The 12796-nt window shown below is 57.2% G+C and overlaps 8 protein-coding genes across 8 annotated transcripts in view; 3 read left to right on the top strand and 5 right to left on the bottom strand.

Moving 5' to 3' along the window:
• Window positions 1–303: 303 nt before the first annotated feature.
• Window positions 304–567, top strand: VDBG_07300 (cytoplasm protein; the record flags this gene model as incomplete). Its single annotated transcript, XM_003002683.1, has 1 exon — window positions 304–567. The coding sequence occupies one exon, from the start codon at window positions 304–306 to the stop codon at window positions 565–567; it is 264 nt and encodes an 87-aa protein (XP_003002729.1).
• A 190-nt stretch (window positions 568–757) lies between these two features.
• VDBG_07299 (DNA damage response protein RcaA) lies at window positions 758–3372 on the bottom strand (the record flags this gene model as incomplete). Its single annotated transcript, XM_003002682.1, has 6 exons — window positions 758–1035; window positions 1322–2808; window positions 2868–3019; window positions 3079–3161; window positions 3212–3271; window positions 3339–3372. The coding sequence occupies 6 exons, from the start codon at window positions 3370–3372 to the stop codon at window positions 758–760; spliced, it is 2094 nt and encodes a 697-aa protein (XP_003002728.1).
• Window positions 3373–3774: 402 nt separating this feature from the next.
• On the bottom strand, window positions 3775–5069 carry VDBG_07298 (GPI mannosyltransferase; the record flags this gene model as incomplete). Its single annotated transcript, XM_003002681.1, has 3 exons — window positions 3775–3978; window positions 4030–4300; window positions 4351–5069. 3 exons carry the CDS (start codon window positions 5067–5069, stop codon window positions 3775–3777), a joined length of 1194 nt encoding a protein of 397 aa, XP_003002727.1.
• A 360-nt stretch (window positions 5070–5429) lies between these two features.
• Window positions 5430–6474, top strand: VDBG_07297 (translin associated factor X; the record flags this gene model as incomplete). The annotated part of the gene is made up of 3 exons (XM_003002680.1): window positions 5430–5614; window positions 5665–5682; window positions 5738–6474. 3 exons carry the CDS (start codon window positions 5430–5432, stop codon window positions 6303–6305), a joined length of 771 nt encoding a protein of 256 aa, XP_003002726.1.
• Window positions 6475–6636: 162 nt separating this feature from the next.
• VDBG_07296 (predicted protein) lies at window positions 6637–7990 on the bottom strand (the record flags this gene model as incomplete). Its single annotated transcript, XM_003002679.1, has 2 exons — window positions 6637–7522; window positions 7587–7990. The coding sequence occupies 2 exons, from the start codon at window positions 7988–7990 to the stop codon at window positions 6637–6639; spliced, it is 1290 nt and encodes a 429-aa protein (XP_003002725.1).
• A 599-nt stretch (window positions 7991–8589) lies between these two features.
• Window positions 8590–9531, bottom strand: VDBG_07295 (conserved hypothetical protein; the record flags this gene model as incomplete). The annotated part of the gene is made up of 1 exon (XM_003002678.1): window positions 8590–9531. One exon carries the CDS (start codon window positions 9529–9531, stop codon window positions 8590–8592), a length of 942 nt encoding a protein of 313 aa, XP_003002724.1.
• A 791-nt stretch (window positions 9532–10322) lies between these two features.
• Window positions 10323–11525, bottom strand: VDBG_07294 (26S proteasome regulatory subunit rpn11; the record flags this gene model as incomplete). The annotated part of the gene is made up of 3 exons (XM_003002677.1): window positions 10323–11068; window positions 11131–11384; window positions 11460–11525. 3 exons carry the CDS (start codon window positions 11523–11525, stop codon window positions 10378–10380), a joined length of 1011 nt encoding a protein of 336 aa, XP_003002723.1.
• Window positions 11526–12196: 671 nt separating this feature from the next.
• Window positions 12197–12796, top strand: part of VDBG_07293 (histone deacetylase) — a gene marked incomplete at both ends in the record, with an annotated part of 2694 nt that continues 2094 nt past the window's right edge. The window contains one exon of the mRNA XM_003002676.1: window positions 12197–12554. Within this exon, the coding sequence (XP_003002722.1) occupies window positions 12197–12554 (358 nt within the window). The remainder of the gene's footprint in view (window positions 12555–12796) is intronic.

The following is a 12796-nucleotide window of genomic DNA, read 5'->3' as shown; positions in this document are numbered from 1 at the left end:
GATGCCACCACCACCGGCCCCTCGCGCGCCATCCCACCCCGCCTCAACCCCCTCTCATCGTCCTCCTCTTCCTCGGCGCCAACTCCCCCCAACGCGCCCGCGGGCCGACCCCCAACCGCGGCCCCGGCCCCTCGTCCTCGCTCGCGCCCCCCACCGACACACTCCCAGGCGCCCCAGAAGCCCTCGCGCAAGGTCCTCCTGACGCCGGGCCACTCCCCGCTCGACTGGGCCCGCATCTCCGGCCCGGCCTGCGACCTGCGCAACCTGCCCGCCAACACGCCCTACCTCAAGGTGACGCCGTCCATGTTGAAGAAGCAGACGGGCCGCAAGGGCAAAGACGCGTGGATGGCCCTCGGCGGACGGGTCTACAACGTGACGCCCTACGCCGCGTATCACCCCGGCGGCGTGCCGGAGCTGATGCGTGGAGCCGGCAGGGAGGCGACGAAGCTGTTCGGAGAAGTTCATCCTTGGGTCAATTACGAGACGATGCTGTCGGCTTGTCTTGTGGGCGTGCTGGTGCCGGAAGAGGAGGCTGAGAAGGAGAGCGAGATGGACCAGATGGACTGAGTGTTGCATGTGAACCAAGTCACACTGACACGTTTGGCGTGGTGGAAGCGTTTTCGTTGTGAACATACGTAAGACAGACAGTGGGCAAGAGAGACGCCCCCGGCTTTCATGACTTCATTAGGCGGACTATAGAGAGATACCCGAATAGACGCGTGGAAGAAGGTCCAGCATACACCACGCAGTTATGCCCCTACCGCCGTCGGCCAAACTTAAACTTCAACTCGTCGTCGCTCTCGTCGCTATCGCGAACCTCGACAATCTGTCGCACAGGCCGTGGCCTCTTGGCCGGCGGTTCACTCGACGCCTCCGCGGCAGGCCTCTTCCCTTGAGTCGTACGCCCAGTCGCCTGGCTGCGGCTCGACGTCGGCCCCGTACTCAGCGACTCGGTCGCCGTGCTTCTGGTGCCCCTGATGCGCGTCACCGGCGCAGCCCTCAGCCAGCGTCTCCTCGATGGCCTCTTCTTCATCGCTGTCGTCCGACAGCAAAATCTGCGTTGCCCGCGCCCCTCAGCGAGCCGGTCCGCCTCTCGAGGAGGGGCTCAGGACTTGGCCCTCCTGCGACTGGCTGCCGACGCTCTTCTTCTTCTGCTGCGTGTCATCCTCGAGCCAGTAGTCGTCCCCGATGCCGAAGTCCTTTCTTCTTTCACCTTCCGACACCTGCACAATGACCTTTCATGACCGCCCTGCCCTGCGCGGCGCCTCGTTTTCTGGAACCGCTTGAAAGTTGCGCCGCCCGGTTCCAGCGCGGGTCCCACCGTCCGTCGGCAATGTCCTGCTCGCGCGTGCGTCCCCACCCGGTTTCCGCAGTTCCATCTCTTCCACGATGTGGAGGCGGCGGATGGCGTCGAGATCAATGTCCGAGGGCACATTGGCGAGGTCGTCGCGCTCCGCTTTGGCGCGGGCCTCCATTTCCTCGCGACGCTTGCGTGCTTCCTCCAGGACGTCGATCTCCCTCTTGACCTTTTTCGGCGCCGGCTTTGGCTGCGCTGGCTCCTCGGGTTCGTCGGGCGACTGCCGCCGGATCGGGTCCTCGCCGGCTTCGATGCGCCGGCGCTTGGCGGCTGCTGCTGTGGGGATGAGGCCGTCCATGAGGTCTGCTGAGTCGGGCGCTGGCCGCTTGCGCTGGGATCTGGTGGCGGGCGCTTCTTCCCGGCGGTCTTGGGACACGAAAAGACCTTCTTCTTCGTCTTCGTCTTCTGCTTCCTCGGCAGGCCCGCTGGCTCGTGTGTTCGGCATGGAAGCCTGTGGCACATTGCCCTTATCGTCGTCGTCAGAGTCATCATCGAACCCTGCAAACCGTCTCGTCGCTTGTCGTCTCGTGCGGCCACGTCGTGGGCCAGGTATCGAAGACTCCGAGATGTCCTGTGATGGCGCATCTGGGGCTGGCGCAGGATCCGTCTCCATGGCATCGCCGCCTTTGGTCGCTGCTTGGTTCCGCGCTGCTCTAGGCGGGCTGTCCTGGACTGTTTCGGTCTGCAGAGGCCTCCGTAATATGCTGGCATCCTTGGCGAGGATAGCCTCGAGAAACTCATTTTGTTCAATGGGGCGGTGGTCCAGCCGAAGCGATGTCTCATAGAAAAACGACGCGTACCATTCAGTGTGGTCACCCTTATCAGGGGTGAAGCGGACGACGACCACGCCGCGTCCTTCGCTCCCGTCCTCGAAAGACCCAAGGCCCTTCTCGCCCGCCTCCGTCTTGACAAACAGCACAAAGTCGTCCACGGTTGTCTTTTCGGGGGTGACCTCGGTGTGCAGCGCCTTGCCGCCGCCATTGGTGATCGGCGCCAGGAGATTGTCATACTGGTTTCTGTCGTAGAAGATGAATGTGTAACCCTCAAAAATCTCTTTCCGCGCTTCATCCGGAGCATACGCGTCCGGCGGCCGTTCCACAGGCTCGCCGCCGCGAGGCGGGAGGTGCTCGAGAGGGTTTGGCCAGGAGGCCTGAAAGTCTTGCTCCAGAGCCGACGCCTCTGTTGCTTCGGCCCCGTCGGGCGGCAGCGCAGCCGCCACGATGGCGTCGACGAACGAGTCGGTGACGATGTACCGGCCGTTGATGAGCGCCTGCAGCCCCTTGGACGTATTCCTCTTCTTCGCCACCACATGTGTCGTGTGTTGGATGTTGTAGTCAAATGTGAATTTGATGTCGAGCTGTTCGAGCATGTCGCGGAGTCGGCGGGCTGGGTCTTCTCGCATTTCGCGGCTCGTGAAGCTGAAGCTCAGCACAACAGGGTGCCACGAGAGCCTGTTTCCGTGCCGTCAGCAACGTTCTGTTCCTTGTCCGGCAGCTGAGCGGGGCCCTACCGGAAAATGTCAGGGCAGCCTCCCAGCTTGATCTCCGCGACATTGTTGGAGACGACATGCTTGTCTCCCTTGTACTTCTCGCCGTCGATCGTTGTGCCCGTCTTCGTCGCGAGATCTTCGATCGTTACAGTGGATCGCTTCGAGATACTTTGCTATTGAACTCTGTGAGTGACTGGCTACGACGCGCGTGCGCAGGCATGCCTCGACGTACGCTGCGGCCATCGGCTACCGGCTCGATTTTGATGGTCATGTGCTTCCGGGAGATGGTCTTGTGGGAGATGGCAAGCTGGCCCGCTGCATCGCACATCAGTCACTATTGATCCATACCGAGTCCTCGTGCTTACGTTCCGAGGCTGTGCGGCCAAAGAGGTAGAGCTTGCCGGGGCGAAGCCAGAGCTGTCGGCCTGTTTGCGCGATTGTCAGTCGGGTCCACTCCCATCGTACTTTGGGGGTTTCAGCTGAACACCATACCCTCGAAGACATTTTCCTGCTCCAAGAGCCACATGATGGGCAGCCCAAGTGCACCGCAAAATGATGCGCAGTGGGATTTCCAGCGGCAGGGCCAGTGACGTGTTGCGCTTCGTGTTACGCTGACAGTGCGATTGGTGGGGAAGTGGAGGGTCGCGGTCGTGTTTGGCGTCAGCAGGAAACTGACGCCTGTTCACGTGTTTAGCGGAGCTCACTGTCGTGCAAGGGGGGGGGGGCACCCGAACACAACCATCAGTTGAGCGATTCAATGAGCTCATCATTCGATCGGGCAGCCTAATGATTTTATTCTGATACGGCGATTCGGCCACCATGCATTTCACGTTCTACGTCGCCAACTTGGGCGCCTTGGCCACCTTGGCCTGCAGAAGAGGAACCGCCTGAGCTCCGTCGCTAATCATGATGCCCAAAATCCAGCAGTTCACGAGGAAGAATCCCACGGTAGAGGCCCATAAGCCAGGAAGAACGTGCTGACGCCGTTGAATTCCAGCTGGAATCCCTGCTGAAGCCACGCTCCTTGGGTGACGACCCAGAGAGCCAGTGCCGACACGCCTAGCGCAGGGTTCTTGAGGAAAGAAGAGTTGGGGAGGTAGATGGGCAGGAAGACCATGTACCATAAAAAGTACTGCCGCAGGTTAGCAAGGCCTCGGGGCGCATTGTGGCGATCGTGACATACCTGGCTTGTGCAGACCTTGTTGAAGGTCACAAAGGCGAACGTCTGCGCCATCATGGACGCCGCAAGATCCTTCTTCGCAACGACCACAGGGATCAGAATGGTTGACAGAAGAATTTGCGGCAGGAAAGCCACGGACTCGATCTGCAGGGAAGAGGCGGAGGGAAAGGCTGAAGTCAGGTAGAGTAGGATGTTGTAAGGGCTGAAGTTGTGACGGTGGTCGATCCGCGTGACGTGGTGGAAAAACGTGTGCACCAGAAACGGACTGCCATATCTGCGAACTGTCAGTTGTGGCTCATCTTCGTCAGAGCGTCGAGAGCTTACATGGAGTACATCAGGATGTTCAAGCCCATGAACGTGGCCAAGCTGATGATGGTCAATTTTACCCGCTGTGGACTGAAGAAACGCCGGGCCACATCAGAAGCAGACTGTCCAGAGACAGGCTTCTTGGCTCGGCCCAGATTCTCGTCATCCATCCACCAAATGATGGCCGGTGCATAGATGAAGGGGTAAATCTTGAAATGCACGCCAAAGCCGAGCAACACGCCAGCCAGCGCAGTTCTCCTTCCCAGCACCGCCCACAAGAGAGCCATCACGAGGACACCCAAAAGACCTTCAGAACTCCCGCGCGTGCTGATCGTGGCAACCATGGGGTTCAGCAGCCAAATGCTGGCAAACTTGAGCGCTCTCGCCTCCTCCATGCCATGAGTGCCGCGGAGAACGCGCACGATCAGCCATCCTGCCAAGAGATCCGCAGCAGCAAATATCACCTTTCCGAATGAGAACCAAGCCGGACCGAGGGTTTCATTCCAGGCCGTAGGGAGGAGTAGCCATGCGAGAAGAGGCGTGTACCGGTAGGTCTCACGGTCGTAAGGGGAGGCGCCGCGCTGAGTGAAGCGGGCAGCGTCGGTGAAGACAAGATAGTCAATGTCTGTGTACTTGAACGGCGAGTTGGCGTCTTGCCAGAGACCGTAGACGAGCAGCACGGCGCGGAGGAGAGCGGCGGCTGTAAAAAGGGGGAGGGGCCGGAAGAGAGAGGCCATGGTGAATGACGGTGCGACAGCTCCGACTTGGACTACTCCTGAATGGCTATTTCTCATTCGCATTGCCAAGCCAACGGCATTATGTACCACGAATTGAGATTTGTCGATCGTGGAGTGTATCTGTCTGTCCTTCGACGTCCTGCGATACCGAGACTCGACAACGGCGTCGTGTTCACTTGATGAGTCAGCAGTCCATGTACATCGTCGCCCTTGCAGCTGCAGGCTGATCATTACTGCCCCACACTGAACGTCAAACTCCACAACACGAGAGGCTCACTGACGGGGCCTCACTTGAAATGTCCTCTTTGACGTCAAGACATCATCAAGATCAAGCTTTCTGCCTGCCTCAGTATCGTCGACATGTCTAAGAGAGATCGTGACGGCAACATGCGGTCCAAGGACGGTGGCAAGCCGGGCCCCGCCATCGCCGAGTCACGCTTCACGCCCATGTTCATGGAATTTCGCAATGAGCTTGATGAGCATCATGATCGCAAGGAGCGCATCGTCAAGGCGTCCCGGGATGTTACTGCCTTGAGCAAGAAGATGTAAAGCCCCTTGGATGAGAATATTCTGTCCTCAAGCTGACATGTGATAGAATTTTCGCTTGCCAGAGGTACGCCGTCTCTCACTTACAACCCCTTCTTTTCAATGGGACTCACACTTCACAGGGTAAACAATCTAGGCGATTTGCCCAAACGTACTCAGGACGAGATCGATACCCGCATGTCCGAGATCAAGGATCTTCTTACACCCCTAGAGCCACACCTGACCCCTCTCAACCGCCACCGCTACGCCTCCACCCTCCGCGGCCTCGAGGAGCTCGTCGAGGCTCTCTCCTTTGCGCATTACCTGCAACACCAAACCCTCATTACCATGGAGGAGGCTGGCGCTTCTGTGCCGGCTGCTATTGAGCTGACCGAGGACGACTATCTCTACGGCATCTTCGACCTCTTTGGCGAGATGATGCGTTTCGCGACCGTGACTACGGCACAGAAAGGACGGTTGGCGGGCCAGGACGAGGGCAAGCGAGATATCCTGATGGACTTTCACGAATTGAGCTCGGCGTTTGAAATACTACCTGAGATTCACGACCGTACGTACAGAAACAAGATGGAGGCCATGAGACAGTCGGTGCACAAGGTGGAGAAGCTGGGGTACGGAATTGCGATACGTGGGTCTGAGAGGCCGAAGGGGTGGGTGCCAGACATGAAGGATGATGCCGTGGTCGCTGATTAGATGTATTCACCATGTCAGCGGACGTTGTCTGTTTATGGTGTAGAAGCCTGATGGGCTGTATGGGGACTGTATGGTAATTCTGATTTATCTCCGGTCACGAAAGGCGGCGGAAACTACATGCAATGGGCCAAATTGTTGCAAATATTAGCTACTGAATGCAACATTTCCTGATCCACATTATCCTTCGTCTCGATTCCGTCCCCTCTCCTTGTATCTTTGTCTGTACGTCCTCGGTTAAGCTCTAAATGAAATCCCGAGCTAGGTTGTCAGGGTGTGGTGACCCCGCCTGTATCGCCACTCGATTTCTTATCAAAAGACCCTGTGATGCCCCTCACAGCGCCGACAACCTCCGCCGAATCGCTGCTTGCTCCTTCTCGATGGCTTCAAGCTCTTCCAGCCTTGCTCTCCGCTCCTCCAACTCACACTGTCTTCGTATCAGCTCCTGCCGCTCCCAGGCATCGCCACTCTCTCGTTTTGTTATAGAAGGCGTCACAGTGGACACACCCCGATCTCCGTCGTCCAACTCGTACCCGATTCCAAGCCGTAGCTCGGACAACGGAGAGACTGTATCGAGCGCGCAGTCTCTCGCAACTTTCGACTGGTTAGGCGAGTGCACTGTTGGCGCGTCACTCGGCATTGTGGTTTGCGTAGCGTCCATCTCAACTGGCGGCCTGACGAAAAAGCTATCATCGTCCTTTTCTACCGGTTTTGAGATGGCTGGGAGTTCTGCGAGCCCAGGGCCAGGACCTTGGCCATTCCAAGCCCCTCCTTCAATGTGGTTGACAGTTGCCTCGCTTGTTTGCTGGCCTTCCTGTTCACGTCTCCGGCGCCGGCGACGGATCTTCCAAAACCAGAAGAAACCCACGACTGCGAGAAGGATGACGGTACCAATGACCACGGGAACGATGATAAGAACAGGAGGCCTTTGAGCGGCGTCGCCCTCTGAGGATTGCAAGGGCGAACGTGTTGGCTGGGAGTTCGAGGGCGATGGCTGAGATGAGGAACCGGGCGACAACGAAGTCTCCGACGTGGACAATGACTCTATCTCTGGGGTGGTTATGGTCTCGATGTTGGGGTCGAAGTTGGATCCCGCCATGGGATGCTCCGGAAGGTTGATGAGGTCGCTGGACTGCCAGCGAATCTGGTACGCCAACGCTGTGGACCTTGATCGAGTCGCATGATACGTGCCACCGTTACTTGAGACACATCGATAGCTCCTGCAGATGTGTGCCTGTTTATCAGTTTTTTGATCACGGTTATCGAGTGGTGAACGTGACTCACGTTGGAACACAGAACCCTACAGTCTCGTTCTCGTCAACGGGTTCGCCGTTGACCTGCGCGTCAATGGGACCCGCCAGGCAGCCGATGGAGTAGCTTTCCGGGCATATTCCCGGCGAGTAGTATCCTCCGTTCACGAAAACGGGCATGTGGTTGGGAAGCCCGCAGTCTTCAAAGTACGTCAGATCCGGCGACGGCGTGACAATCGTTGGACAACCTGACGGCGCCGTCCATCTCGTGTAGAGCGCAACAGCCCATTTCTCACAGTACCCTCTCGAGGTAACGGCGCAATCTTGAGATGTCAGGGTCCGCGGTGGGCCTGTGATCTTCCGTATAATTGTCCTCGTTTCCCCGGCAGTGACTTGCCTCGCACCCACGACCGGGGGTGGTGTCACCTGTGCGAGCATGGCGGGAGGTTATTTTGGAAAGAACTAAGGAACACCGGATGCCCCATTTTGGGGACTGCTGGGTTGATAAATCGCTCTGGTTCACGCGGCATATCAGGTCAGGAGTGCTCGAACTCAGGACCGCCAAGGCCAGCGACCAACACAGGAGGTCGCGGTTGGTTCGCGAGGTGCATGTCGACCAATCAGGCATTGCATACCCTGTGATGCTAGACGAGGCAGCCCGTGCGATGTGACGACCTGGGCCTGACATGGTTTAGGGTCATGCAGGTTAATGATTAAAGACGGGGTGAGCCATGGTGACTTTGGTGATGGTCCCGTCCGTTTGGAAATGAGCGACTGTCAAATGTGACGGTATGGCTCGTTGCTGTCACGACATTGATTATATGTGCGATCATGTTCAATTTCGAAGGTAAGATCTACAAGTTAGAACAATTAGTCATAAGTCACGGACCAGCCATGGCAAACGAACACCGCAGGATGAGGCTTGTTCAAGACCGCATAACAGGACAAAGGAGACGGCCTAGATCGGCTACAGTAAGGTACCTCATGGTAGGTAGATGGGCAGAAGGAAAAACATGAAAGTTGGCCTTCGAATCGACTCACCAGTTCCTCTGATCCACCGGGCAGAACATGATGCCCTGCTCTGCCATCTGGTCTAGCTCAGCGGCACTGATTGGCGACTGATGATCGCGAGTTGACAAGCTGGGCGACTGGACAAACGCCAGCTCAACAGTTGCAGGCCGCGTGCCCGACAACCTTTCAAAGTATCGGGAGTTCTTGCGACGCAAAGGCAGAACAGGGCGCCCTGAGCCGATCATCGACTCGACCAGCCCTGCGTCCATGTCATCATGCCAATTTTCAGGGTCGCCGTCAATGCCAATTTGACTCTCATCGAGCAGTGAATCGTGAGTCTCACTCACAGGCCTCTCAAGCTCGGCAATGAGCTTCCCGAAGCCAGCATCGTATAGGAGCTGATCCGCGCCAAAATGTGTGAAGGTGAACAAACTCCAAAAATCGGCCTTCAGTACATTTGGCACCCTCTCCACCGTGACCATCTGCTCCGGAGTTGTGTCTTCGGCCATCCTCTGCAACAGCCAGAAAATGTCCCTGCCAAGGGTGCTCACGGCCTTGGCAGGGACCCTTGGGTCCATGTATCTTTCTGCCAAAGTGTCTAGCAGCGCCGGCATGCTTGCGATGCGCGTTCCTGCCGGTCCCATGGCGATCCAGTCGAGTGGTGCGCCGGCATCGACGAATTGCAGCCTCACTTTGCGGACGGATCCATCTGAAAGAGGCACGCCAAAGGCGTCTGGAAACGAAGGATGAACAATCATGCCTTGGGCGGCAGCCCAGCATTTAACCACGTCACGGGCATACAGAGGGCATGAAATACTGACCTGCGAGGGGAAGCGTGTGGTCAGGCCGTAGAAGGAGAGAGCAGCGAGACCTCGAACGCTGTAGGAGACGTGGCTCAAGAGCCGACCGAGGCGATTGAGCAGCTCATCAAGGACAGTCGAGGGCATTCCCTCCGTTGAGAACGGCATGAGGCAGCGACCACATGTGCTGGGCAGGCGAGGGAGGGGTTTATCGAGGTAGGCTTTCGTGCGAACAGGAACAGGAGGTGCGGTCCGTGAAGGTCGAAGTGGTACAGTGACCCCGAGACTTCCAGCGCCAGCTGAAAAAATAGGGACAGGCCTTGGGTGAATGCCTTGGGGAGTCCAGGGGCCCGAAGAGGCGGATATCAGGATCGGGCTAGAGATAACGAGGTTAGCAGGTCGGCTGCGTGTCTGCTGGGAAGAGGTTGACTTGCTATCACAGAGCTGGAGGAACCAGGAAGACAGTCGCTTCACGAAAGAGGTTTTCATAGCGTGTGGCTGACGCTGGTCACTGCCTTACTCTGCAAGTATTGATTGAGTATGCTCTTAGAAGGGGGGCGAATGTTCTTTGGGGAGACGGCATGAAGAAGACTTGCCTGCGAATGAGACGTATTTACGCTCATCGCACCGGGCCAAACAGACCGCTTGTGAAGACTTGCACTGTGAACAAGACCTTGTCTGACAGGCAATGCCGTGTGCCAGTGAGGCTCTTCGAAGGGAACAAAGACTGTAAACCGGCCACACCAGGGTGTTCTGCAACGGATACTAGCCGTTCTCTTTGTTCAACCTTTGCCTGAACACACATCGTTGAGTCCTTGACGCGTTGTGGAAAAGCAGCCTATCAGTCTTCTGAAAGCTACCTTGATACCTGTACATGCATGGCGGGGACTCCATTCCATGGTTTTCTACCCCGTGCTGTCCAGCCCACCCCAACGCCTAATCATACAGTAGGCAAAGTCCTGGTATCTCGTCGAGAAGGCATGTCTATGTCATGAATCAGCCCCCGGACCCCGTCTACAGCTCCTCCTCCACGTCCATACGATCCTCTGTCGACCGTCCGCTCGCGCCGGCCTCGCTAGGCCTCGGCAACGTAGCCTCCTTGTCGATCATCTGGCGGTTGACCGAGACAATGTTGTCCTCAATAATCTGCTGGCCGACATCCTCCAAGTGCTTCTTCGGGTCGAGCTTGCCGACGTAGCGAGTCTTGAGCTGGTCCTTAGTCAACTCAGTCTCCTCCTTGACGCGTTTCTGGTAGCCCTCGGCCAAGCTGACGAGCTGCTCCAGCCTGTCCTTGTTGTTGCAGCCCTCCACCCTGAAGTCGTCCATCTGCAGCGCCTCAGTCCAAACGTGCTTGTGCAGGTTCATGAGCATGTTCTCTTCCAAAGCCGTCTTGCGGTAGTTGATGCCGATCGAGTAGTAGTGCCTGTTGAGGCCGTGGATGAGGGCTTGGATCGAGGGCTTGTTGAGGTGTCCCAGGTTGCTCGTGCTCTGGCGTGGCTCTTGGCCGAGCATCAGAGACTGGGGGTTGATGAGGCGGAAGGCGTCAATGACGACCTTGCCCTTGACGGACTGAATAGGATCGACGACGACGGCGACGGCGCGCGGGGTAAGCTGCTCAAACGACTGCTGCGTGTTGATATCGACGGAGGAGAGCCAGCAGCCAAAGCCGGGGTGCGAGTGGTACCAGCCAACAACGGATTCGGGCCTGCATGGTGATGTGAGCGGGGGGGCTTCGACGGGGGCACAAGCGCATTCGGTGGTTCTTACCTTCCCGTTTGTCGCAGCATGTCCATCATCTTCATCTGGAATACGGGGTCGACCGCCTCGACGGAGACACCGGTACCGCTTTGCGGCATGGCGAAGACGTCCACAACACGCACTGTGAAATCATCGACGAACTCGCCTAGCATCAGGCCCATGACTTCCATGGGGACACCGGCGCGACCATGACGGAGCATCTTAAGGAGGGCGAGTGAGGAGATGTAGACGGTCTCGGAGTTGTCGATAAGCTGTGTGTTATCCTGGGGTGCATATGTCAGTAAGAGTAGCGACAGAAGCCACGATCTTGCATTGTCATGGCAGCGGCGACCTCTTACACTTCCGGGTTGGGAGCCCAGGCCTCCCATGCCACCAGACTGGAGCATACTCCTGAAGCGATCCATAGCGAATGTACGGCGAGGTTGTACTAGTTTTCGTGGGAATGTGTACGGGTGGTTGTATCGTCAGGGTATCGTGGAGGGTCGGGCTTTGTGGTGGTGAAGTCGACGAGGGCGAGGGATGGAGGGTGATGGAAGCTCTTGGGGCTCTGGCGTTGGTGACGGTGCTGAGGCAAGACGATGTTGACGCCAGCTCGAGCAGCCTGGCGAAAACCGGGGCGGTGAGCTAAGCTGTGTGTGGCTGAAGGTGTGGCGTCGCACGGCGGAGCTTAGCGGGGCAAGTATCACGGCCAGCTTGCGAATTGTCAAGAGGATGGAGTGAATGAAGTCGTCAATTGACAGCAAATTTCAAGGCTTGCCGTGGAATTTTTGGAGACTAGGTTATCCCGCACTAGGAGCAGGAAGTTAGTCTTGGAAAACAGTTCAGCGTTGTCAGGAGGCCCTTCATCACCCAGCATCTCGGTGAAGACCCCACCACGCCCTGTCTTCAGTAGAAGGCATTTGATAGCCAGACAGGCAACTAGCTACCTCTTTCATTACGAAGTGCCTCAAATTCCAGATTGAGCTAGAGCATATCAAAAGACATGAGATCTTTCTGCTGTATATTAGAAAGAGAACATCTCCATGCAACTTCTGATGTAAAGCAAGTCTTGCAAGCTCCATGAGCTACCACAGCCATGAGGCCACACCGAAACGCAGGCGACACTAATCGCCTCTTGCCTGACTCTGGCGCTAGGCTCCATACAGACGCTGTTCGATATCTTGTTAGCGTACAGCCCTGGCAGAACAAAGCCAAACAACAGGCCAAAGCCTATGATGACCAAGCCGACACGACTAGTACCAGTGCCATTCCCAGCCCCAGTCTGAGCCACACCTGGGCCGAGCCTTCCATTTCCCTGGCCATTGGCCAGCCTCATCTGGCCCACTGGACGGCTACGCATCGCATCGAATACCTGCTACCAACAAACCCAGAAGACCTCGATGCTCTCTCGCAGCGAGCTTCCTTCAATACTGCCCTGATACCCCCAAACGAGGGTCCTGTCGCGCAGAAGTCGGTGGTAGCTTCACAGTAGGTTCATAAACCCAAAACTTTATTCATCAATGTCCCTAGGCACTGTTGATCATGTCTGCGAAACCTTTGTTCGCGCTTCGACCTTGTCTCCCCCGTTGTTGTCCCTCTCCGTCAATTCGGTTCGTTCTCCGGCGCATCCCCAAGCTGACCTTTTCTTAGCAGAGGCGCCGTTCTCGTCAACGACACAAACATCAACATGTCTCCC

Source organism: Verticillium alfalfae, genomic scaffold, assembly GCF_000150825.1.
Source record: "Verticillium alfalfae VaMs.102 supercont1.9 genomic scaffold, whole genome shotgun sequence".
Classification (NCBI taxonomy): domain Eukaryota; kingdom Fungi; phylum Ascomycota; class Sordariomycetes; order Glomerellales; family Plectosphaerellaceae; genus Verticillium; species Verticillium alfalfae.
This window is presented reverse-complemented; position numbering and strand designations above follow the sequence as displayed.